Source organism: Salmo salar, chromosome 15 (genome assembly GCF_965601325.2).
Source record: "Salmo salar chromosome 15, fSalSal1, whole genome shotgun sequence".
NCBI classification, from domain to species: Eukaryota; Metazoa; Chordata; class Actinopteri; order Salmoniformes; family Salmonidae; genus Salmo; species Salmo salar.
The window spans coordinates 73,274,953-73,301,947 of NC_138305.1; the positions used below are offsets into that span (position 1 = coordinate 73,274,953).

At 42.2% G+C, this 26,995-nt stretch overlaps 1 protein-coding gene across 1 annotated transcript in view; it reads right to left on the reverse strand.

Annotated features, from left to right (window-relative positions):
* The window catches only part of LOC106572254 (DNA (cytosine-5)-methyltransferase 3B), a 62,109-nt gene that overhangs the window by 13,188 nt on the left and 21,926 nt on the right, over nt 1-26,995 (reverse strand). Inside the window, exons 8-20 of the mRNA XM_082962029.1 lie at nt 25,009-25,116; nt 22,489-22,630; nt 20,573-20,695; nt 20,245-20,289; nt 19,226-19,305; nt 16,834-16,946; nt 14,232-14,415; nt 13,921-14,005; nt 13,607-13,752; nt 5,617-5,707; nt 4,007-4,155; nt 3,589-3,674; nt 3,171-3,240 (exon numbers count right to left, since the gene is read on the reverse strand). Of these exons, the coding sequence (XP_082818155.1) occupies nt 3,171-3,240; nt 3,589-3,674; nt 4,007-4,155; nt 5,617-5,707; nt 13,607-13,752; nt 13,921-14,005; nt 14,232-14,415; nt 16,834-16,946; nt 19,226-19,305; nt 20,245-20,289; nt 20,573-20,695; nt 22,489-22,630; nt 25,009-25,116 (1,422 nt within the window). The remainder of the gene's footprint in view (nt 1-3,170; nt 3,241-3,588; nt 3,675-4,006; nt 4,156-5,616; nt 5,708-13,606; nt 13,753-13,920; nt 14,006-14,231; nt 14,416-16,833; nt 16,947-19,225; nt 19,306-20,244; nt 20,290-20,572; nt 20,696-22,488; nt 22,631-25,008; nt 25,117-26,995) is intronic.

A 26,995-nucleotide genomic window follows, 5' to 3' on the forward strand; every position in this document is an offset into this window, starting at 1 on the left:
CACCTTCCAACAGGACAACGGCCCTAAGCACACAGCCAAGACAACGCAGCAGTGGCTTCAGGACAAGTCTCTGAATGTCCTTGATTGGCCCAGCCAGAGCCCAGACTTGAGCCCGATTTGAACATCTCTGAAGAGACCTGAAAATAGCTGTGCAGCGACTCTCCCCATCCAACCTGAAAGGATCTGCAGAGAAGAATGGGAGAAACTCCCCATATACAGGTGTGCCAAGCTTGTAGCATCATACCCAAGAAGACTCGAGGCTGTAATCACTACAAAAGGTGCTTCAGAGTACTGAGTAAAGGGTCTGAATAATTATGTAAATGTCATATTTCATTTTAGTTTTTACCTGTTTTTGCTTTGGTATTGTGTGTAGGTTGATTCAATTGTTTTTTCCCCTCAATCTTAGAATAAGGTTGTAACGTAACAAAATGTGGAAAAAGTCAAGTGGTCTGAATACTTTCCGAAGGCACTGTGAATGTGACATTTCAGTTTGTTATTTTTAATAAATGTCTAAACCTGTTGAAGCTTTGTCATTATGGGGTATTGTGTGTAGATAAGACAAAAAAAAATATTTCATCATTTTTAGAATAAGGCTGTAACATAACAAAATGTAGAAAAAGTCAAAGGGTCTGAATACTTTCCAAATGCACTGTATATAGAGTACCAGTCAAAAGTTTGGACAAACCTAACTCATTCAAGGGTTTTTCTTTATTTTTACTATTTTACACATTGTCAAATAATTGTGAAGACATCAAACTACGAAATAACACATATCATGTAGTAACCACAAGTGTTAAACAAAACAAAATATATTTTAGATTCTTCAAAGTAGCCACCCTTTGCCTTGATGACAGCTTTGCACATGCGTGGCATTCTCTCAACCAGTTTCATGAGGAATGCTTTTCCAACAGTCATGAAGGAGTTCCCACATATGCTGAGCACTTGTTGGCTGCTTTTCCTTCACTCTGTGGTCCAACTCATCCCAAACCATCTCAATTGGGTTGAGGTCGGGTGATTGTGGAGGCCAGGTCATCTGATGCAGCACCATCACTCTTCTTCTTGGTCAAATAGCCCTTACACAGCCTGGTGGTGTGTTTTGGGTCATTGTCCGGTTGAAAAACAAATGATAGTCCCAATAAGAGCAAACCAGATGGGATGGCGTATCGCTACAGAATGATGTGGTAGCCATGCAGGTTAAGTGTGCCTTGAATTCTAAATAAATCACAGACAGTGTCACCAGCAAAGCACCCCCAACACCATCACACCTCCTCCTCCATGCTTCACGGTGGGAACCACACATGTGGAGATCATCTGTTCACCTACTCTGCGTCTCACAAAAACACGGCGGTTGGAACCAAAAATCTGAAATTTGGACACATAAAACCAAAGGACAGATTTCCACCGGTCTAATTGCTTGTGTTTCTTGGCCCAAGCAAGTCTCTTCTTCTTATTGGTGTCCTTTAGTAGTGGTTTCCTTGCAGCAATTCAACCATGAAGGCCTGATTCACATAGTCTCCTCTGAACAGAAATCTGCTCCTTTTAGCCGTACCCTTATCCTACTCCTCCTCTGGTGATGTAGAGCTTAACCCAGGCCCTGTGTGTCCCTAGGCGCTCCCACTTGTTGACTTCTGCAACCGTAAAAGCCTTGGGTTCATGCATGTTAACATCAGAAGCCTCCTCCCTAAGTTTGCTTTATTCACTGCTTTAGCACACTCTGTCACATCCTGACCCTAGTAAGATGTCATTTTCTATAGTAGAGTAGGGCAGGGCGTGACAGGGGGTGTTTTGGGTTGTTCTATGTTTTCTATTTCTATGTTTAAGTTCTAGTTTGTCTATTTCTGTGTTGGGATTGTTTGGGGTTGATCTCTAATTGGAGGCAGCTGATCCTCATTGCCTCTGATTAGAGATCATATTTAAGTAGGGGTTTTTCTCTTCCTGTTTGTGGGTTATTATCTTTTGAGTAGTGTGTTTTCCTCTCTGCGTCACGGTTTATTTTTGTATTTCAAGCATTAGTGTATTGCATTTTAGTTTCACAATAAAGAAAGTATGTGGAACTTCGAACACGCTGCATTTTGGTCCGATCCTTCAAACAGCCGTGACACACTCCGCCAACCCTGATGTCCTAGCTGTGTCTGAATCCTTAGGAAGACCACCAAAAATTCTGAAATTTCCATCCCCAATTACAACATTTTCCGTCAAGACAGAACTGCTAAAGGGGGGCGGAATTGCAATCTACTGTAGAGATGGCCTGCAGAGTTCTGTCATACTATCCAGGTCTATGCCCAAAGAGTTCCAGCTACTACTTTAAAAGATCCATCTCTCCAGAAATAAGTCCCTCACTGTTGCCGCTTGTTATAGACCCCCCCCTCAGCTCCCAGCTGTGCCTTGGACACCATATGTGAATTGATTGCCCCCCATCTATTATCAGAGTTCGTACTGCTAGATTACCTAAATTGGGATATGCTTAACACCCCAGCCGTCCTACAATCTAGATGCCCTCAATCTCACACAAATGATCAAGGAACCTACCCGGCCCAACCCCAAATCTGTAAACATGGGCACCCTCATAGATATTATCCTGACCAACTTGCCCTCTAAATACACCTCTGATGTTTTCAACCAGGATCTCAGCCTCATTGCCTGCGTCCGTTATGGGTCCGCGGTCAAACGACCACCTAAAACACTTCTGCGAGCAGGCCTTTCTAATTGACCTGGCCCGGGTATCCTGGAAGGATATTGACCTCATCCATCAGTAGAGGATGCCTGGTTGTTCTTTAAAAGTGCTTTCCTCACCATCTTAAATAAGCATGCCCCTTTCAACATTTTTTGAACTAAGAACAGATATAGCCCTTGGTTCACTCCAGACTTGACTGGCCTTGACCAGCACAAAAACATCCTGTGGCGTACTGCACTAGTTTCAAATAGTCCCCGCGATATGCAACTTTTCAGGGATGTGGGGAACCAATACACACAGTCAGTTAGGAAAGCAAAGGCTAGCTTTTTCAAACAGAAATTTGCATCCTGCAGCACTAATTCCAAAAAGTTTTGGGACACTGTAAAGTCCACGGAGAATAAGAGTACCTCCTCCCAGCTGTAGTGTATATTGAAATAAAATCACTTAGTGATTCCTGTCCAGTTACACTTAATGAAGGAGAGCTAGATCGTGTTACCTTAGCCACACGGCCATGGTCCAGACAGTCCTGTAGCTCTAGCTTGTCCATCCCAGATGCACACCGAGGCCTGATAACATGAATGGGAATTAGAAATGAAATCCTCCAAGAGATCCATAAAGTGAAGTGGCTAGTACTTTATTTTACTGTACGGTTTCCACTAGTATTCAACTGGTAACAATGTGTACTTCCCAGCATTTACTTACTAAACACATTTGGCAACTATCAAATGGTGCCAAGTGGTGCGTTTAATGAATCCCAAATGAACAAACAAGTAAAAGTAATTAATAAGTTATTACTGTGTAATTACCATTAGCTTTTACAATGCAATTTGGTCATTTTTGTATTGTAAAGTAACAACAGGAATATGAAAGATTGTGTTAGTATAGGAAACACATATACTGTGGTCATCACACACCTGTTCATCCCTGGTAGGTTGCCCCAGAAGTACCTAGCCCTGTGAGCCGCAGACACCTCAATGGCGTCGATCATTACTGGATTGCACTGTAGGACGCGCGCGCACACACACACACACACACACACACACACACACACACACACACACACACACACACACACACACACACACACACACACACACACACACACATATATACACACACACACACAGGTTGGTGTTTAATTGAACATACCGCTGCTACCGTGGGTTACACATCTTCACTCCTTGTGTTATGTTGCGAGTCAGTAACGATATATAAAGACTAAGTAGCCGAGACGACTTCTCAAGCTATCTCACGAGGTAATGCCAAAGACCCCTGAGGTTGTCACTTATATTGATCCATTGATATTGAATTGATATTGTGGACACAACAAACCTCGAGGAAACGGGAGATGTCTCTCTTGTCGTTGACGCCCATGGCGACCACATTCTCGAACATCCAGAAGAAGGGGCGGTCCTCGGCCTCCTTGGGCTTGGCCTCACTCAGCAGACGGTAGAACTCAAAGAACAACCTTCCTGTGCCCTCTGGACAGACAGACAGACGGGGAATGAGGAGATCACGCTAGGGGATTCCTACTACAGTCCAATGTAAACTGAATAATAATGTACATCAATTGCAATTAGGGCTGGGCGATATGTCCAAAATATCATATCACTGTATTTAAAAAAAATTTGACTGTATTTTATGTTTTGGAATAATAAAAGTTCTAAATTTGCTTTATGAGTAATGTTTAACCCTAGGGTGCCAACACATACGTTCTTAGTGATTCCAATGGGTCTATCTATGTCTATTCAGATTGTTTTATACTGTTCAATTAAACTTAAACCAAAAATACATTTCTGAATTTTCATTCATTTCCTGCACTCATTTGAGATCATTTCCACAATGCCAAATAGGGCTGCACGATATGGGCAAGAAAACTAGGCCTTATTTTTAACCAAATGTTGTGATCTGACTTGCGATTTAGATCAAAACACTTGGGTGAACTGAAGGGATGAAGAAAAAAATAATGTTTATTCCAATTCTACAGTTAGAAGATAATAGTGGGCACTTTGAATAGTGATATTTGACATGACAACAAATGAAAATGTCAGGGAGGAGTTATTGTGACACAGTAGGAACCAAAGTGTTGGTCAGTGTTTCCTAGGGGACACTATAATCTTTGGCTACGTTCAATGATTTCTCTTAGCTACTTCATGTAGCTAACATATTCATGCTCTTTGATTTAGAAGATATTGTTACACAAACAACATGCTGATTGAAGCCTACACCAACACTGGTATCAGGCTGTATAGCTAGCTACGTTTTCTCTGACTAACTTGTGATTAGCATTAGTGGCTAACACGTCTTCGCCACAACCTGCTAAGAAAAGACAAACTAGCTGTTTGCAGATGTAAGAAACACTAAATAATAGTGTAATTATATAACACTTGAGGACTTATATTAAGAAGCAAAGTGGAAACAGCATCGTAGTCATCAACACGTGTGCTGCATTGACCATGCGGACTGAACGCAAGAGTCTCGTGGTCGAGCAACAACAAATGCGCTCCTTAATCAACGGGACCGAGCTCGGTCTAGGTGCAAAACAGCATGGAGAGAGAGAGAGCGGAGAGAGATGACTCAAACACCGTTACAGAAGGTAAAGTAAAAACGCAAACCGGTCCGTGCATCAATAGTGGTCTAAAGTAAAATACGGTATACCGCCCAGCCCTAATTCCAATAATACATCTGTCATTATGAGTTTCAAATATCCCTCTGATTCTTATACCTTACACGTTGCCCTGGACGTTTAGAGGTACAAGTCTATAACGTACATGTAAGAGGGAATGTATATAAATGACATTTCATAAGAACTACTTCACTGGAATTTTAGCCCGTAACACTTGGCAAGAATTCTAAAGTGTAATTGGAGTGAAGTGAAGCATGCTTATTAATTCATTTAATGAAGTTTGATTAAAAATCATTATTTTGATTCAATTTCTTACCGTACAATCCCTTCCTGGCGGGGTTGACGATAGACAGGTCATTACAGGGGCTTCCTCCGATCACCAGGTCAAATGGGCCCCACTCTTCTATCTGTGTGAGACAATCACACCACCTACTGTCAGACTGAGTGTAACACACGTCAATGCCCCAACATCTGCCCCCATCTGCCGTTTGTCATTCCCAATCCCCCCCTATCCTATCCTACATAGTGTCATCTCCCCCCATCACCACATCCATATTGGCCACCACCCCCAACGCAACGTACAGTGCCTTTAGAAAGTACTTGACTTATTCCACATGTTGTTATATTACAGCCTGAATTCAAAATGGATGAAATAGATATTTTTCTCACCCATCTACACCCATCTGAAAAAGCTCTGACGAAGGCCGTTAGGCCGATACGTAAGCTTATTAAATATCAGTGATACTATCAAGAACAGTGTGCGGTTTCCTTTTTTCATTCATCCTGTTTCAACTGTTGCCATGCACCTGTAACAAGATTGCTCAGATGTGCGAGTGCCTTTTGAATCTCACCCATCTACACAAAATACCCCATAATGAAAAAGTGAAAGCATGTCTTTAGAATTATTGGCAAATTTATTGAAAATGAAATACAGAAATATCTAATTTACATAAGTATTCACACCCTTGAGTCAATACATGTTAAAATCACCTTTGGCAGCGATTACAGCTGTTAGTCTTTCTGGGTAAGTCTCTAAGAGCTTGGATTGAACAATATTTGCACATTATTATTTTTACAATTCTTAAAGCTATGTCAAGTTGGTTGTTGATATATTGCTAGACAGCCAGGACAATAACCTAAAACACAAAGCCAAATTGTTGCTTACCAAGACAACATTGAATGTACCTGAGTGGCCTAGTTATAGTTTTTACCTCAATTGGCTTGAAAATCTATGGCAAGACTTGAAAATGTGAATTTGTCTCCAGTGGGAAGCAGACTGAACAATGTTTTCCTCTAGGATTTTGCCTGTGATTAGCTCTATTCCGTTTATTTTTTTCCTAAAAAGAAAACTCCATAGTCCTTGCCAATCCTTGAAAATATGAAGAGTGGTACTCAGTGATGTGCTGTGTTGTATTTGCCCCAAACATAAGGCTTTGTATTCAGGACACAAAGTTAATTTCTTTGCCACATTTTTTGCAGTTTTACTTTAGTGCCTTATTGCAAACAGGATGCGTGTTTTGGAATATTTTATGCTATAGTCTTCCTTTTCTTTTTACGCTGTCATTTAGGTTAGTTATCTCCTATCACAGCTCCTTAAACTCTGTAACTGTTTTATAGTCACCTTTGGCATCATGGTGAAATCCTTTATGGTGAAATCCCCCATACCTTCCTCTCCAGCAACTCAGTTAGGAAGGACGCCTGTATATTTGTAGTGACTAAAATGTCTGCTTTTTTTTTACCCATCTACCAATAGGTGCCCTTCTTTGTGAGGCATTGGAAAACCTCCCTGGTCTTTGTGGTTGAATCTGTGTTTGAAATTCACTGGTCGACTGAGGAACCTTACAGATAATTGTATGTGTGGGGTACAGAGATCAGGTAGTCTTTTAAAAATCATGTTAAACACTATTATTGCACACAGAGTGAGTCCATGCAACTTATTACAGTGCATTCAGGAAGTATTCAGACCCCTTAAGTTTTTCCACATTTTGTTACATTATAGCCTTATTCTAAAATTGATTAAATTGTTTTTTTCCCCTCATCAATCTACACACAATACCCCATAACAACAAACCAAAAACAGGTTTTTATACATTTTTGCAAATGTATAAAAAAAAAAAAAAAACTGATATCACATTTACATACAGTATGTGACATGTTAAGCAAATGTTTACTCCTGAACATATTTAGGCTTGCCATAACAAAGGGTTTGAATACTTATTGACTCAAGACATTTCAGCTTTTCATATTTAATTTGTAAAAAATGAAACACAACAACACGTCAAAATGTGGAAAAAGTCAAGGGGTGTGAATACTTTCTGAAGGCACTGTATAACACCCTACAGAACGACCCATACAGAAACACCCCTCCCCCACCCATCCATACCACCCACCAAAATATTCCCTACAGAACACCCCCTCCTCCTCAGCTCTACATAGGGGCCTTTTCATCTGTGACAAAGGCCTTGGATAGAGAGAGAGTGAGAGGGTGTAGCTTCCCCAAGCAGGGCCAGAGCAGACCCTCCCCGGGCCCAGCCCCTCTTTGAGGAGTGCTCTGAGTCGCTGACAAAGGGGTGAATGGGTTCTGGGGGATTTAATCTGACAAGAGGCTGTGCTTTGTCCTCTAAACCAGATGACCTCACGGACTCTCATGCAACCCGGCAGCATGCCCCTCTCTGCAGCTGTGGTGGAGCTATGTGTTTAGGTTCGACTTGGGAGTGGTTAATGTTGTCTGTTGGTGTGTTTGCATGTTTGTGCTCTTGTGTTGAAGCTCTCAAAAGAGTCCTTGCGAGCCCATGAGTCTGTATAGGTTTCATTGTGGATCCACATAATGTAGGTCAGGGGGGAGGGCATTCACTATAAGGTGAGGCTCATTAGGCTACAATAAGGTACTACTGTCTGGACAGGCAATAGCCTGGTCCAGACAGAACAAACCAGTAACAGGTGTGTGGTATGAATGTGTGCAATTGTTTGATTTTCCATGACACTGACGAGGACTACTCCTTATAACCAGTGTTGGGGGTAATGCATTACAAAAGTAAAACTATACAGTGGCTTGCGAAAGTATTCACCCCCCTTGGTATTTTTCCTATTTTGTTGCCTTAAAACCTGGAATTAAAATGAATTTTTTGGGGGTTTGTATCATTTGATTTACACAACATGCCTACCACTTTGAAGATGCAAAATATTTTTTATTGTGAAGCAAATAAGAAATAAGACAAAAAAACTGAAAACTTAAACGTGCATAACTATTCACCCCCCCAAAGTCAATACTTTGTAGAGCCACCTTTTGCAGCAATTACAGCTGCAAGTCTCTTGGGGTATGTCTCTATAAGCTTGGCACATCTAGCCACTGGGAGTTTTGCCCATTCTCAAAGGCTAGACTGCTCCAGCTCCTTCAAGTGTTGTGTTCCGCTGGTGTACAGCAATCTTTAAGTCATACCACAGATTGAGGTCTGGGCTTTGACTTGACCATTCCAAGACATTTAAATGTTTCCCCTTAAACCACTCAAGTGTTGCTTTTGCAGTATGTTTAGGGTCATTGTCCTGCTGGAAGGTGAACCTCTGTCCCAGTCTTAAATCTCTGGAAGACTGAAACAGGTTTCCCTCAAGAATTTCCCTGTGTTTAGCGCCATCCATCATTCCTTCAATTCTGACTAGTTTCCCAGTCCCTGCCGATGAAAAACATACCCACAGCATGATGCTGCCACCACCATGCTTCAATGTGGGGATGGTGTTCTTGGGGTGATGAGAGGTGTTGGGTTTGCGCCAGACAGCATTTTACTTGTTGGCCAAAAAGCTCAATTTTAGTCTCATCTAACCAGAGTACGTTCTTCCATATGTTTGGGGAGTCTCCCACATGCCTTTTGGCGAACACCAAACGTGTTTGCTTATTTTTTTCCTTAAGCAATGTCTTTTTTTCTGGCCACTCTTCCGTAAAGCCCAGCTCTGTGGAGTGTATGGCTTAAAGTGGTCGAATGGACAGATACTCCAATCTCCGCTGTGGAGCTCCTTCAGGGTTATCTTTGGTCTCTTTGTTGCCTCTCTGATTAATGCCCTCCTTGCCAGATCCGTGAGTTTTGGTGGGTGGCCCTCTCTTGTCAGGTTTGTTGTGGTGCCATATTCTTTAAATGTTTTAATAATGGATTTAATAGTGCTCTGTGGGATGTTCAAAGTTTCAGATATTTTTTTATAACCCAACCCTGATCTGTACTTCTCCACAAATTTGTCCCTGACCTGTTTGGAGAGTTCCTTGGTCTTCATGGTGCCGCTTGCTTGGTGGTGCCCCTTGCTTAGTGGTGTTGCAGACTCTGGGGCCTTTCAGAACAGGTGTATATATACTGAGATCATGTGACAGATCATGTGACACTTAGATTGTACACAGGTGGACTTTATTTAACTAATTATGTGACTTCTGAAGGTAATTGGTTGCACCAGATGTTATTTAGGGGTTTCATAGCAAAGGGGGTGAATACATATGCACGCACCACTTTTCCGTTTTTATTTTTTTTCATTTCACTTCACCAATTTCGACTATTTTGTGTATGTCCATTACATGAAATCCAAATAAAAATCTATTTAAATTACAGGTTGTAATGCAACAAAATAGGAAAAATGCCAAGGGGGTGAATACTTTTGCAAGGCACTGTACGTAATCAGATTACATTATTGAGTAATAGAGTAAAGTAACGCATAACTTTTTCAAATTGGGTAATATTATTACAGTTACTATACCTGCCGCATGTTTCCATAATCCAATGATTTGTATTGTTTATAAAATAGCACCAACAATCATTTTTAGAGAGGTTGCACCTCTGATCTTTGCCGTTGATGGCTTCTGTGATAGAAAAGCCCATAGAGGGCTTTCCTGTCTAGTGGCAAGTGTTCCCTTTATACATCTCTACATCTTGAGAGAAAGATTTTGAAAGAAAAGATAGGAAAACTTTACAGATGTTTGGCTTACAGTATACACTACCGTTCAAAAGTTTGGGGTCACTTAGCAATGTCCTTGTTTTCCATGAGTTGCAAAATGAATAGGAAATATAGTCAAGACGTTGACAAGGTTATAAATAATGATTTTGTATTGAAATAATAATTGTGTCCTTCAAACTTTGCTTTCATCAAAGAATCCTCCACTTGCAGCAATTACAGCCTTGCAGAACTTTGGCATTCTAGTCGTCAATTTGTTGAGGTAATCTGAAGAGATTTCACCCCATGCTTCCTGAAGCACTTCCCACAATTTGGATTGGCTTGATGGGCACTTCTTACGTACCATACGGTCAAGCTGCTCCCACAACAGCTCAATAGGGTTGAGATCCGGTGACTGTGCTGGCCACTCCATTATAGACAGAATACCAGCTGACTGCTTCTTCCCTAAATAGTTCTTGCATAGTTTGAAGCTGTGCTTTGGGTCATTGTCCTGTTGTAGGAGGAAATTGTCTCCAATTAAGCGCCGTCCACAGGGTATGGCATGGCGTTGCAAAATGGAGTGATAGCCTTCATTCTTCAAGATCCCTTTTACCCTGTACAAATCTCCCACTTTACCACCACCAAAGCACCCCAGACAATCACATTGCCTCCACCATGCTTGACAGATGACGTCAAGCACTCCTCTAGCATCTTTTCATTTTTTCTGCATCTCACGAATGTTCTTCTTTGTGATCCAAACACCTCAAAATGATATTTGTCTGTCCATAACACCTTTTTCCAATCTTCCTCTGTCCAGTGTCTGTGTTCTTTTGCCCATCTTAATCTTTTCTTTTATTGGCCAGTCTGAGATATGGCTTTTTCTTTACAACTCTGCCTAGAAGGCCAGCATCCCGGAGTCATCTCTTCACTGTTGACATTGAGACTGGTGTTTTGCGGGTACTATTTAATGAAGCTGCCAGTTGAGGACTTGTGAGGCGTCTGTTTTAGAGGACGACCGATTAATCGTCACGGCCGATTAATTAGGGCCGATTTCAAGTTTTCATAACAGTCGGTAATCGTCATTTTTGGATGCCGATTATGGCCGATTACATTGCAATCCACGAGGAGACTGCGTAGCAGGCTGACCAACTGTTACGCGAGTGCAGCAAGGAGCCAAGGTAAGTTGCTAGCTAGCATTAAACTTATCTTATAAAAAAACAATCAATCTTAAGATAGTCACTAGTTAACTACACATGGTTGATGGTATTACTAGTTTAACTAGCTTGTCATGCGTTGCATATAATCAATGCGGTGCCTGTTAATTTTTTATCGAATCACAGCGTACTTCGCCAAACGGGTGATGATTTAACAAAAGCGCTTTCGCGAAAAAAGCACAATGTACCTAACCATAAACATCAATGCCTTTCTTAAAATCAATACACAAGTATATATTTTTTAACCTGCATATTTAGTTAAAAGAAATTCATGTTAGCAGGCAATATTAACTAGGGAAATTGTGTCACTTCTCTTGCGTTCCGTGCAAGCAGTCAGGGTATATGCAGCAGTTTGGGCCGCCTGGCTCGTTGCGAACTGTGTGAAGACATTTTCTTCCTAACAAAGACGTAATTAATTTGCCAGAATTGTACATATTTATGACATATCATTGAAGGTTGTGCAATGTAACAGCAATATTTAGACTTATGGATGCCACCCGTTAGATAAAATATGGAACGGTTCCGTATTTCACTGAAAGAATAAACATTTTGTTTTCTAAATTATAGTTTCCGGATTTAACCATATTAATGACCAAACGCTCATATTTCTGTGTGTTTATTGTATTATAATTAAGTCTATAATTTGATATTTGATAGGAGGAGTCTGACTGAGCGGTGGTAGGCAGCAGCAGGCTCGTAAGCATTCATTCAAACAGCACTTTCCTGCGTTTGCCAGCAGCTCTTCGCAATGCTTGGAGCATAGCGCTGTTTATGACTTCAAGCCTATCAACTCACGAGATTAGGCTGGCAATACTATAGTGCCTATAAGGACATCCAATAGCCAAAGGTATATGAAATACAAATGGTATAGAGAGAAATAGCACTATAAATTCATATACACAACCTAAAACTGGGAATATTGAAGACTCATGTTAAAAGGAACCACCAGCTTTCATATGTTCTCAGCTATTTTACATGGTACATATTACATTTTTACTTTCTTCTCCTTATGTATTATATTAAGTTCAAATAAGAGTGTTCATTCAGTATTGTTGCAATTGTCATTATTACAAATATATATATATATATATATATATATATATATATATATAGAAATCGGCCGATTAATCGGTATCGATTAATAGGTCTTCCGTTTCTTGGCAATTTCTCGCATGGAATAGCCTTCATTTCTCAGAACAAGAATAGACTGACGAGTTCCAGAAGAAAGTTCTTTGTTTCTGGCTATTTTGAGCCTGTAATCGAACCCACAAATGCTGATGCTCCAGATACTCAACTAGTCTAAAGAAGGACCGTTTTATTGCTTCTTTAATCAGAACAACAGGTTTCAGCTGTGCTAACATAATTGCAAACATGTTTTTTAATGAATAATTAGCCTTTTAAAATGATCAACTTTATTTGCTAACACAATGTGCAATTGGAACACAGGAGTGATGGTTGCTGATAATGGGCCTCTGTATGCCTATGTAGATATTCCATAAAAAATGAGCCGTTTCCAGCTACAATAGTCATTTACAACATTAACAATGTCTACACTGTTTTTCTGATCAATTTGATGTTATTTTAATGGACAAAAAAATGTGCTTTTCTTTAAAAAACAAGGACATTTCTAAGTGACCCTAAACTTTTGAACGGTAGTGTATATGGCTAACTAAGCAGCCCATATGATAGCGCAGTACTTGTAGACAAGTACAGGAAAGCAGCGCCACCGAAGAAAGGAGAAACCAGCCATCAAACCCGAGTTAGTAAGTAGCCTATATTTGGTAGAGCGCGCACGGTTCGCCTTGCTCCCTCCGACAGTCAAACAAACAGGGAGATTGAGATTTTTTCCCATGAAAGTAACACAAAGTAATATAACATTACTTTCCACACAAAGTGACATTGTAAAGTAACACATTACTTTTTGCTAAATATAACGATATTTCGTCATATGTTGAATTAGGACAAGGAAAAGAAGCACCTGCTTTACACAAGAACATAATGAGTCATTGGGGAACGGATTGGATCTTTGCTTTAGAGACAACCCTAGTACTCTACTCTCCCCTCTCTCACCCCTCCCTCTATATGATTTAACTCAGATTCAATTTGTTCTGCCCACCCATATGTAAAGACTGTGAAAAGAGAAGAGAGAGAGAGAAAGAGGGAGGGAGGGAGATTTGATCTGCTTACGTTCTTCCTGGAGATGTTGCGCACATCGTGCACATACTGGATTCTTCCTTCATGTCGGACGACGCCCACAGATATGGAATCTTCACACACCTCTGACGCAATATAATGGTCCACTTTGAATCCTAGGTCTCGTAGCACTAAGTATCCTAAACACACACAGGTAAACATATGTCAAGATATTTTTTGCGGGTTCTGAATACTAAACTTGAGTAATGCATTGACACCTATGCGCGCACGCACACACACACACACACACACACACACACACACACACACACACACACACACACACACACACACACACACACACTTACCAGTGGCGATGCCATCGAACAGTGAGAGCACGCGGATGGGGCGCCTCTGTTCTGCAGGGACAGCCCGGTAGATCTTTGGGCTTTCCTGAGAAACATATAGACCAAATCAAAATGTTTATATAAACAAACACAGACACTGTATGTACTGTAGTAATGTTGCTAGGAGTGGGACCCTGAAGTTTTCCTGACCCTGTGACCTGACCAAGAAGAACGGCAGGCCCTAGATACTGTATGAGCTAAGTTAGTTTGGCCTCGGTACTGGGACAAGGGTCAATGTGAGGAGTTAACTAAAGCATCTTGATGGGACTCACAAACTCCTGGCCGTTGTCGTTGACGAAGAACTCCTGCAGCTTCATGCTCCAGTCGTGGCGTCGTTTGAGCACGCCGTAGTTCTGCAGGGGCTGGCACATGAAGCAGCGCCACGGGTCTAGGTTACGGGCACTGTTCGACGCCCCTGCGCCCACCAGAATGTCCAGACAGTCGACACAGAAACACCTGCAGGGGAGGAGACAGACGGGTGTGATAAGGTTGAGGGGGGAGAAGGGGAGATGGACGAGTAGGGGAGGGGAGAGGGAAGGGGTGGAGGGAAGGCAGGGGGAGAGAGGGATATGGGGAAGAGAGTGGGGGAAGGGGAGGGTGGGAGAAGGGAGGAAAGGCAGGGAGTGAGAGGGATATATGGGGGAGGGGAGAAAGGGATATGTGGGGGAAGGGGAGAGAGGGATATGTGGTGAGAGAGAGATATGGGGCAGGGGGAGAGAGAGATATGGGGGGAAGGGGAGAGAGAGATATGGGGCAGGGGGAGAGAGAGATATGGGGCAGGGGGAGAGAGAGATATGGGGCAGGGGGAGAGAGAGATATGGGGGAAGGGGAGAGAGAGATATGGGGGGGAAAGGGGAGAGAGAGATATGGGGGGGAAGGGGAGAGAGAGATATGGGGGAAGGGGAGAGAGAGATATGGGGGGAAGGGGAGAGAGATATGGCGGGAGTGGGAGAGAGATATGGGGGGAAGGGGAGAGAGAGATATGGGGCAGGGGGAGAGAGAGATATGGGGGGAAGGGGAGAGAGAGATATGGGGCAGGGGGAGAGAGATATGGGGCAGGGGGAGAGAGAGATATGGGGCAGGGGGAGAGAGAGATATGGGGGAAGGGGAGAGAGAGATATGGGGGGGAAAGGGGAGAGAGAGATATGGGGGGGAAGGGGAGAGAGAGATATGGGGGAAGGGGAGAGAGAGATATGGGGGGAAGGGGAGAGAGAGATATGGGGGAAGGGGAGAGAGAGATATGGGGGGAAGGGGAGAGAGATATGGCGGGAGTGGGAGAGAGATATGGGGGGAAGGGGAGAGACAAATATGGCGGGAGGGTAGAGAGAGATATGGCGGGAGGGGAGGAAAGATATGGGGGGAGGGGGAGAGATGAAGAGAGAAAGCAGAGATAGAAAGCAGGTGGAACTAGTGGAAATAAAAGGTGACATCGAGAGGAAACATGTACAGTGCCGTGAACAAGTATTTGCCCCCTTTCTGATTTTCTCTATTTTTGTATATTTTTTATACTGAATGTTATCAGATCTTTAACCAAAACCTAATATTGGATAATGTTTACAAATAACCCCAAAAATGTATACCTATTTTATTTATTTATTTAATTAACAAAGTTACGCAACAACCAATTCCCTTATGTGAAAAACTCAATAACTGGTTGTGCCACCTTTAGCTGCAATGAATGCAACCAAATGCTTCCTGTAGTTGTTGATCAGTCTCTAATGTCGCTGTGGAGGAATTTTGTCCCAGTCCTGCATGCAGAACTGCTTTAACTCAGCAATATTTGTAGGTTTTCAAGCATGAGCTGCTCGTTTCAAGTCCTGCCACAACATCTCAATTGGGATTAGGTCTGGACTTTTACTAGGCCATTCCAAAACTTCATATTTGTTGCTATTTAACCATTTTCATGTAGACTTGATTGTGTGTTTTGGATCATTGTCTTGCTGCATGACCCAGCTGCGCTTCAGCTTCAGCTCACAGGCGGATGGCCTGACATTCTCCTGTAGAATTCTCTGATACAGAGCAAAATTCATGGTTCCTTCTATTAAGACAAGTCGTCGTCCTGAGGCAGCAGAGCATGCCCAAACCATCCCACTACCACCACCATGCTTGATATGGTATGAGGTTATTACAGTGGAATTCAGTGTTTGGTTTTCGCCAGGCATAATGAGGCCCATGTCGTCCAAAAAGTTATACTTTTGAATCATCTGTCCATAGAACATTCTACCAAGAGTCTTGATGATCATCCAGGTGCTTTTTTTTGGCAAACTTGAGTCAACTTTTCGGATGAGATGGGTCCCATTACGTCTGGCAAAAACCAAACAGTACATTCAGTATAAAAAAATATGTAAAAATAGAAGAAAGAATACTTTTTCACAGCACTGTACATCTAATCAACAGGTTAGAGAGAAAGGAGAGTGAAAGAAAAAGTAGAAGCTGACTGAGAAGGCAGAACGTAAAAGAGGGTAATGAACTAAGATACAGCAGATTACAGTTAAGACGCAGAATATTACACTAATGACACAGTATAGATACAGCCTGTGTCCCAAATAGCACCATATTCCCTAGTGCACTACATTTGACCACAGCCAATAAAGTAGTGCACTGCACTTTTAGAAAAAAAGGCTTCCAAGAGCGTTCTTCAGCTGCCCCCTTTTTTGGTTCCACGTAGAAACCTCACTGGAAAGGGTTCTACCTGGAACCCAAAAGGGTTCTTCAAAAGGGTTCTCCTATGGGGACGGCCGAAGAACCTTTTCCGGTTCTAGAAAGCGCCCCTTTTTTCCCCTAAGACTGTATAAAAGGGACAAGGGCAGCATTTGGGCCATACTCGTAGAAGATTACCGAGAAACGGTTAATGAGGTGAGTGTTGAGTCCCACCTGCAGCAGTTGGCGTTCCCACACAGTAGCACCTCGCGCCCCCCGCAGCACACTGTGCAGTACGATTGGTAGCCGTCGTCATCATACATGTAGGAGATCTCCAGGTACACGTCCTACCACAGGCACGCAACAACACTCATTAACAACAATATCTAGACGCCAGTGTTGATTTACAGAACAAAACAAATACCACATTTCTTGACACCAGGATCTTTAACCAGTTCGAGCATGTATGGTGATGCAGGAAATCAAACAAGAATGCGAATACAAAGATCCTGTCACGCCCTGACCTGAGAGATCCTTTTTATGTCTCTATTTAGGTTTGGTCAGGGTGTGATTTGGGTGGGCATTCTATGTCTGTTTTTCTATGTTTGGGATTGCTTTGTTTCGGCCGGGTATGGCTCCCAATCAGGAACAGCTGTACATCATTGTTGCTGATTGGGAGTCATACTTAGGCAGCCTGTTTTTCCTTAGGGTTTTGTGGGTGAATATTTTCCTGTTTAGTTTTTGTAACCTGACAGAACTGTTTCTGGTTGTTTTTTGGTTTATTTTGTAAGTGATCATTCGGTCCATTAAAATCTTTCAAGATGAACACATCCTCCGCTGCACCTTGGTCTCATTTTGACGGCGGCCGTTACAGATCCTCTATATACACAAAAGTATGTGGACACCCCTTCAAATGAGTGGATTTGACTATTTCAGCCACACCTGTTGCTGGTAGGTGTATAAAATCGAGCACACCACCATGCAATCTCCATAGACAAACACTGGCAGTAGAATGGCCTTACTGAAGAGCTCAGTGGCTTTCAACGTGACACCGTCATAGGATGCCACCTTTCCAACAAGTCAGTTCGTCAATTTTCTGCCCTGCTAGAGCTGCCCCGGTCAACTGTAAGTGATGTTATTGTGAAGTGAAACATCTAGAAACAACAACGGCTCAGCCGCGAAGTGGTAGGCCACACAAGCTCACAGAATGGGACCGCCGAGTGCTGAAGCTTGTAGCACATAAAAATAATCTGTCCTCACTACCGAGTTCCCAAACTGCCTCTGGAAGCAACGTCAGCACAAGAACTGTTCGTCGGGAGCTTCATGAAATGGGTTTCCATGGTCAAGCAGCCGCATACAAGCCTAAGATCACCATGCGCAATGCCAAGCGTCGGCCGGAGTGGTGTAAAGTTCACCGCCATTAGACTCTTGAGCAGTGGAAACACGTTCTCTGGAGTGACGCTTCACCGTCTGGCAGTCCCGACGGACAAATCTGGGTTTGGCGGATGCCAGGAGAATGCTACCTGCCCGAATGCATAGTGCCAACTGTAAAGTTTGGTGGAGGAGGAATAATGTTCTGGGCCTGTTGTCTGTTTTTCATGGTTCGGTCTAGGCCTCAGTTCCTGGGAAGGGAAATCTTAACATCTGTGTATTTTAAACACAGAGACCAAAGTCCACAGACACAAAGGCACTGCTCTGGGACACATTGTATAACACATTGACAAAGCTGTAAACTGACATCAACATCACTGCAATTGTACCAGTCACTCACCATGCACCCATTGCACTTAACAAGGGGCTGAACCATAGCTATTTGAACTATGATGGAACCGGGCCCATAACAACAAAGCTGCTAATAATAAAGAGAATGCTTGAGCCAATAGTTTCTATAAGAACTTACTGAGACCTTGATAAATATGGATAAAGGCCATTGCTTCAGAAACCCAATAAGATAATGTGATTAGACCTGGGTTCAAAAATGATTTGCAATCCTTACAAATCTTCTAGCTGGGCTTAATTGTGCTTTCCTGGAGCAAATAGAATAGTCACAACGCCACAAACCTTGCCCCTCTGGCACTCCATACAAGCTAAAGCAAACTCTAAAAGTATCTGGCAGATTTTGAATAGTAATTGAACCCAGGTCAGGATGAGATTACGTCATATGATCATGTAGTGAACATTCACACACCTGTGGTAATGATCTATTGGACTGAAGGTATGTCAATAGAAGCAGTCAGCCAGGCCTGGTATCGATGCTTCTAGTCCCTTACACAAGAGAGACAGGCCTAGGCATGTCTCACTCTTAAGTTCTGAACACAGTGGTTCTATTGACAAAATAGCTCTAGATGACTTCTGTGGAAAAGTCTTCTTCCAGAGAGCCGCACAAACACGTGAATAAACACTATCCCCCAGCGCAGGGATTCAGGATCGGATTATATGTTTAGGTAGGTAGGTGTCATTCACCTCAGGGTGTCCTGACTCTTTCAATGGGATCTAGACTCAGTGGCAGTTGGTAAAGATGGCTGTGTGAGACTGATGACAGTGATGACAGTGTAAAGGTAATATAGGTGTATTTCTTGTCAGCGTGCCATTTCTGAATGAGAGGGCAATAGAGAAGTGCACTAACCTTGCATGCTTGGCAAAGGCCTCCTTCAAAAAGTGGGTGGAAGGTTGCCACTCTTGTCTTCCCGCAAGAGAGGCAAAAGTCTGCACGAAACAAATATGAGATAGACGAAGACTTGACGAAAACACTTTTCGCAGCTCATGTTCAACAGCTACGGTGTCTTCAGAAAGTATTCATACCCCTTGACTTTTTCCACATTTTGTTGTGTTACAGCCTGAATTTAAAACGGGTTGAGGTGTTTTTTAGTCACTGGCCTACACACAATACCCCATAAGGTCAAAGTGTTTAAAAAAATAAATAAAATAAATGAATACAAAATGAAAAGCTGAAATGTCTTGAGTCAATAAATAGTCAACCCCTTTGTTATGGCAAGCCTAAATAAGTTCAGGAGTAAAAATGTGCTTAATAAATTGCATGGACTCACTCTGTGTGCAATAAAAGTGTTTAACATGATTTTTTAAATGACTACCTCAACTCTACCACACACATACAAATATCTGTAAGGTCCCGAGGGTGGAACAGTGATTTTAAAACACAGATTCAACCACAAAGACCAGGTAGGTTTTCCAATGCCTCGCAAAGAAGGGCACCTATTGGAAGATGGGTAAAAAAAAGAAGCAGACATTGAATATCTCTTTGAGAATGGTGAAGTCATTAATTCCACTTTGGATGGTGTATCAATACACCCAGTCACCACAAAGATACAGGTGTCCTTCTTAAGGATTTCACCATGAGGTCAAAGGTGATTTTAAAATAGTTACAGAGTTTAATGGCTGTTATAGGAGAAAACTGAGGATGGATCAACAACATTGTAGTTACTCCACAATACTAACCTAAATGACAAGAGTGAAAGGAAGGAATGGGTGGGTGAGGAAGAAAATAACAATTGAATTCATTTTGAATTCAGGCTGTAACACAACAAAATGTGGAATAAGTCAAGGGGTATGAATTCTTTCTACAATATCTGAAGGCCCTTGTATGTCAACTAGAAAGAAATATCTGAAACTAAAAGGAGAACGTACCTTCTATACTTCTGTTATTCTTCAAAACTTCATGCACCATTTGTTCTGAAGGGCAGAGAGGAGAGAGAGACACATGCAGGTCAATAATTAAAGACAGGTATTGAGTCACATGAATAATAACATGCCATAGCAATAAATCACAGACGACTCCAGGATCGTATTCATTGGGGCATAAAGTGTTAGAAAAATGTTGCAACGGAAATGGGAAATTAGTGTTTCTTATAGGACCAATCCATGTAGTCCCCCCCTGTTTCTGTTTTCTTCCATTTGGTGACTAATAAATACGACCCTGATAACCCCAGGTTGACCCGTTTGGTTGACCTCTGACCTCGACTGTAGACCTCCTCTGGGCCGCTTTTGGCCTTACACAGGCTGATGCGGGGCCTCTTGGCTGTCGGGAAATACTCTGTCAGACTGACGTCCAAAACCTGGTGGTTCAACGTGTTGCTATCTGGAGAGGACAAACCCAGACACACACACAGACAGACAACCGTCAAAGCATGTAGAAGAAAGTACACTGTACCTAAAATACTCTACAAATATATGTAATATTACTGTATACCAGTTGATATTACTGTGAATTATTGGCCAAGTAATACTGGTCCACTAGACCCGACAAACCCATTGAACCCTTACCTACGGAGTATGGTGGATGACATAATGAAACATACTAAACAGGAGACAACCCTTAACCACCCTAGTGTGAGTACCGGTCTTTTCTGCTAACATTCCACTCCTTGTCATTGCAAAAGAGACTGGCCTTCTGGCAATCTCAACGTTCAACATGCGCTGTATTTACGGTGGAGTTGCTCGCTGGTTGTTGGAAATAACATTAATATTATCCAACATGTGGAGCTTCGGAAATAGAATTTGAATTTATAACAAAGTCAAAAACAAACATTTAGCTGTTAGCTAGGCAAGTTGTGGTATTTTTAGGTTTACAATCAAAACTAAGACGACATTTTGTGGTTGGGATTGCAGTATGTATTTAGTTTGAGAATTTAGATGTGATGCTAGCAACTTTGGTCATCACTAGCTACCACAGCCACAAAGTCATAAACCCCATCTACTTCTAACACTTCTCTTGTTAAAATCTGATTTTAAACCACAGGAGGCTGGTGGCATCTTAATTGGGGAGAACGGGCTAGTGGTAATGGCTGGAGCGGAATCAGTGGAATGATAGCAAATACACATGGTATCCATGTATTTGATGCCTTTCCATTTGATCCGTTCCAGCCATTACTATGAGCTGTCCTCCCCTCAGCAGCCTCCACTGTTTTAAACCTAAACCCAACCCTAACCTTAGCCACACTGCTAACCTTATGCCTAACCCTAACCTTTTCATACATTTTTACGATCTAGGCCATTTTGACTTTGTGGCTGTGGTAACTAGTGGAAACCGGAGCACAGGAAGTGGATTAGCTAAAGGAACAGGTACCTAGGCTATAACCACCCCTCCTCTCTAATGAAATACCAACATGCCACCATACAGTTAACCGATCATGTGAGAGAGAGAGGAGAGGCAGATTAGGATGCCAAGTAGAGACAGGAATAAATTACGTAAGTCTTCTAATAAAAGTATTTAATTAAAAACGTGTCATATTGATAGAGAGAAAGTAATGGTGGAACTCTTAAATATGTCAGCAACTATTGTCTCAGCACTAACTGGGGCTATCGTTTAAAGCCACAATATGTAACTTTTTTGGGCGACCCGACCAAATTCACATAGAAATATGAGTTATGGATCTGTCACTCTCAAGAAGCAGTAGATCTGTTATATATGCGCTATTTCTAAGCTTCCCGTTCATAAATGTTGATATTGCGTCTTTTATTTTTCGATTTTGTACACCAGCTTCAAAAAGCTGAAAATATAATATTTTTGGTTATTGAAAATATATTTCACAGCGGTTTAGATGGTACAATAAAATGAAAGCACCTGAACTACTAGAATTTTAGCAACAAAATGGCGGAGCAATTTCTGCATATTGCACCTTTAAGTTGGGTGCTATAACAGCCATCTATTGGACTACATATGTACTTCCTAGGCACATTCACAATTACTGTATGATGTGAAAACTAAAACATTGATTCAAGGGATCATTCGCATTTGAGAAGTTTCAACAACAGAACAACTCTAAAAAGTTAACTATCCCTTCAACGTGCCCATATTAGACAAGATAGGACAGGAGAAAACCCCAGCCATGACATTTAGACCTTATATTGGCTTTGGTTGGTGAGTCTCACCAGGGTTGTCTGTGGGTTTGAGGCCTTCTTGGCCCTTAGGCAGGAAGCCCCCGATGGCCCAGTCCAGCATGGGCTTGACTTGGTCCTCTGGCCCCTCTGATTCACACTGAGGGAACGTCTTCTCAGCACGCAGACTTGCCATCTGAGAGAGAGGGGGGGAAAGGGAGGGGGGGAAAAGGAGAGAGGGAAGGGAGGTAGGAGAGGGAGGAGGTTAGGGGGAAGAAAATAAGAGATGGAAGGGAGAGAGAAAGTGAGAGGAGAGGGGGGAAGAGGGGCAGAGAGAAAAATGGAGCTGAGAAGAGATGATTGACAGCCTTGATAAACAAACAGATGATCAGACAGGCAGGTACTCTATACAGACAGTCAAGCACACGAGAGACCAAACAGACCTGGTAGACAGAGACAACAGACTGAACTAGGCTACTACAAGAAGGGGCTTGTGCTCGCAGACAGACAGACAGACAGACAGACAGACAGACAGACAGACAGACAGCCGACAGACAGACAGACAGACAGACAGACAGACAGACAGACAGTCAGTCAGTCAGACAGGGAAACAGGCAGACCGACACCTCACTAGACACACAAGTCTTCCTCTCTCTGTCTCGCTCTATCTCACAAAGGCGGACAGGTCATCCCAACCAGAGAAAAGAGTCAAACAAACACAAACACACAAAAGAACAAGACAAGGAGACAAGAACAAGTAGGGTCAGCCCGCTCATTAGGCAGGATTAGGCAGCATTTTCTGAGCACGGGAATTTTCTGAGCTAAACTGGCCAAGAAGCACCTCCAACAACACATAAAACCTCACATAATTCTGCTAAAAAACAATGACAATTTCTCTCAACCAGTGGCATTATGGGCTTTTTAGGTGAGCGCTGACGCCGCCTTGGGATAAGCAGTACCCACTTTGTCAAAGGGAAGGACGCAAAATATTTATTTTGTCCATTCCCAGCGTGCTTCTCCAGGGTGCTGTTGGAGAGATTCATCTCTGCAGCGCTCAACCAACGTTCCGTCCCAAAAACGATCTAACATAAATCATGTATCAGATATAGCATATGGTAGACAAGAGTAGGCTATGCGGCCTTTTCTGTAGCCTACAGGCTGGAGATAAAATGAATGACAATGCAAAGAGACGGAAACATCGTGTTTCTCCGATCGAATAGCCTAACCTAAATGGCGGCCAATCAGATAAAGAACGCGCTGAGATGTTAACAAACAACATGTCCTAAACACAGGACAGGTAAAATGGACAATCAGGCTACTCATAACTGCTGCTGACCAGGCATTTCATCCCGTGGGCTAAATTGCCATGATCAGTGGTTTCAAGTACGTATCCTTATATTTTTTGACGAGCTGATCATAGCGAAAAAGTAAAATATTGATTCAATATTTTAGCATTTCTCGCTGTGTAAACGCATGGCAAATAGGCTCAGGATAACTTATTTTTCAATTTTTTTATTTAACCAGGCAAGTCAGTTAAGAACAATGACGGCCTAGGAACAGTGGGTTAACTGCCATGTTCAGGGGCAGAATGACAGATTTTAGCCTTATCAGCTCGGGGATTTGATCTAGCAACCTTCTGGTTACTGCCCCATCGCGCTAACCACTAACGCTGACGTCTTCTGGACGTCTTTTTTGAGGTTGTTTTACAAACGGTAGGCCTACCACAAAGATGGACACTCCTCAAATTAGGCGACACTGTAGGCCATACCTCAGTAAGCACAGAACAATGCCTTTGGACGTCTTTTTTTGGTGCAGTCCAGACGGCCTTGATTTCCACGTCCACAGAAGTTGGTTTTTGGTCCGGTCCGGACCAAATCTGAACCAATCATAGATGGCTATGTTCGGTTTAGATCTGGCCTTAATTTCAACGTCCACGGACATAGATTTTTGGTCTATAAATTATGTATTGGTCTATAAATTATGTTTTTTCATTCAGAACCAAAAATTAACCTTATTTCAACATCCGGAAAATAAGAATTTTCACCTTTCATTCAGAACCTAAATTTAAGCTAACTTCAAAGTCTGGAAAATATGTATTTTAGACTTCTTTTCAACGTCATGTCTGTCTGTCTGTCTGTCTGTCTGTCTGTCTGTCTGTCTGTCTGTCTGTCTGTCTGTCTGTCTGTCTGTCTGTCTGTCTGTCTGTCTGTCTGTCTGTCTGTCTGTCTGTCTGTCTGTCTGAAGATTATTAACAGCTCCTTGTATTGAGAGACTGATAAAGGAACTGCAGGGAAAGCAAGGCCCTGTATTGACTTTATTGTGCAGTGCTTTATCACACACCCACACAGGCAACCACAGTTATATGGCATGCACACAGGCACACACACACACACACCTGACATGAAGGAAGATAGGCACTAGGCAGGTAAGTGTTAAACCACACACACACACACCTGCCACCAAATGAAGGAAGGTAGGCACTAGGCAAGTAAGTGTTAAACCACACACATATAGCCTTTCTCACTCTGTCACATTCTTCTTCATCCCCCCCTCCTCCTCCTCCTCCTTCCTTACCTCCAGTGCCTGGAAGATGGCCCTGCGGTAGGATGTCAGCTTGGTGTAGGAGGCCTGGTTGAAGAACTTGGGGAAAGCAGTGATGGAGTCCAGCTTGTCAGCAGACACCTGGAGGAAGGATGATGAGTGGAGATATGGAGGGTTAAACGCTCATTCATTGCTTTACTGTAAAACAACGTCCGCATTCACATAGGGGGGAATTCCGACACAAGTTAAGCATGGGCGTGGAATGGAATTCCCTTTTTTACGCCCTTTTTCTCTCTATGAATATTCTGACCCTTATAACTTCAGCATGAGAAGAGCATGCTATTCACTCGCTATTGGTTTGGGATGTAGATGGAATAAATGAAGGTGTAGCGGAGGTGTTGTCTACACATACTCCCTATTCTGACCTTTACTTAATTCCCTAATTAATTCCACCACCTTTACTCGCCAGGAAACTGTAAATAAGGTCTAGCGAACCGACCGGTTCCAAGTGGGGGACAAAAACATCTACACCATTCTCCACGCACTGTCATTTACAACTTGATAAGAGCTGGTGATAAAAACTAGGTAAATGATGAGGGAATTGTAAATATAAATGCTTTAGATCTATTTTAGATCTATTTTAGATCTATTTTACCTTATGATCTCTGGGGAAAAAATGTGAAACTTGTCATATGGCAGCTAACTGAAGCATATCAACATATCAACTTTCCCAAAGTAAAGTTTATGAAATGCTGTGCCATTATGCAGCATTTAAATTGTACAGCCTTTTAACTTGCAGGGATAGGCACTCTCTAATGTCTTAATTATAGGCTACCGCGACTTTCTCTGTTTCCGATTTCTATCATGTTAAATATTAACTATCAGTATCGACTGTCTATCAGTATCGACTGTCGGAAACCAGATATTCAACTGCCAATTTACTATTAGTTCCCTTCAGTTGGTATAGCCTACATTATCATTTAATTACATTGTTTTGTTTACCTTCATTTCCTTCCTCTGTAAACGGTTGTGACGACCTCACAACTGTTTACAGAGGAAGGAAATGAAGGTAAACAAAACAACGTAATTAAATAACATACTGCCAAATTCTCTAAAACGACGTTGGGGCAGCTTATGGTAGAGAAATGAACATTCAATTCTCTGGCAACAGCTCTGGTGGACATTCCTCCAGTCAGCATGCCAATTGCATGCTTCTGTGGCATTGTGTTGTGCTACAAAACTGCACATTTTAAAGTGGCCTTTTATTGTCCCCAGCACAAGGTGCACCCGTGTAATGATCATGCTGTTTAATCAGCTTCTTGATATGCCACACCTGTCAGGTGGATGGATTATCTTGGCAAAGAATAAATCCTCACTAACAGGGATATAAAAAATGTGTGCACATTTTAGAGAAATCAGCTTTTTGTGTGTATGGAACATTTCTGGGATTTTTATTTCAGCTCATCAAACACTTTACATGTTGCGTTTATATTTTTGTTCAGTGTAGATGGCTTTCCTTCATTGATCCCTAATTATTCTGAAGCCGGTCGCTCGATATATTCTAGTGAGTCTATTGACAAAATTTGAACTAAACGATACATCGTATTTAAAGGGATGTCATTGGAAACACTTATCTTCCTGTATCTTGTTAGACTACAAAACATAGAGACGTGCCATCATATGTTGATGTTGGGGTGGTGCTGGAGATGATGAATATGTCTTTGAAAAATATGTAGAAAAATTATGACATTTCCCTTTGAAATAAAAATGTACTGAAAACCCAACTGAATGAAAACTCCATGAGAAAATCTGGTTGGCTAGCAAGTGGGAGGGTTTTCAGCGGCTGAAGGAAATGTATTCAAAGCGAGAAGAGGCGTCACAGGGGCACGTGCCCCCTGAGAATTGTCCTTTTAGAAGAGATGCAAAGAAGCATATTGTTTCAACACAAAAAAATACACTAGTCAGGTGGATACAGACAGCTCAAGAGGTATGATTAATATTTTTGTCACAGAATGAAGCA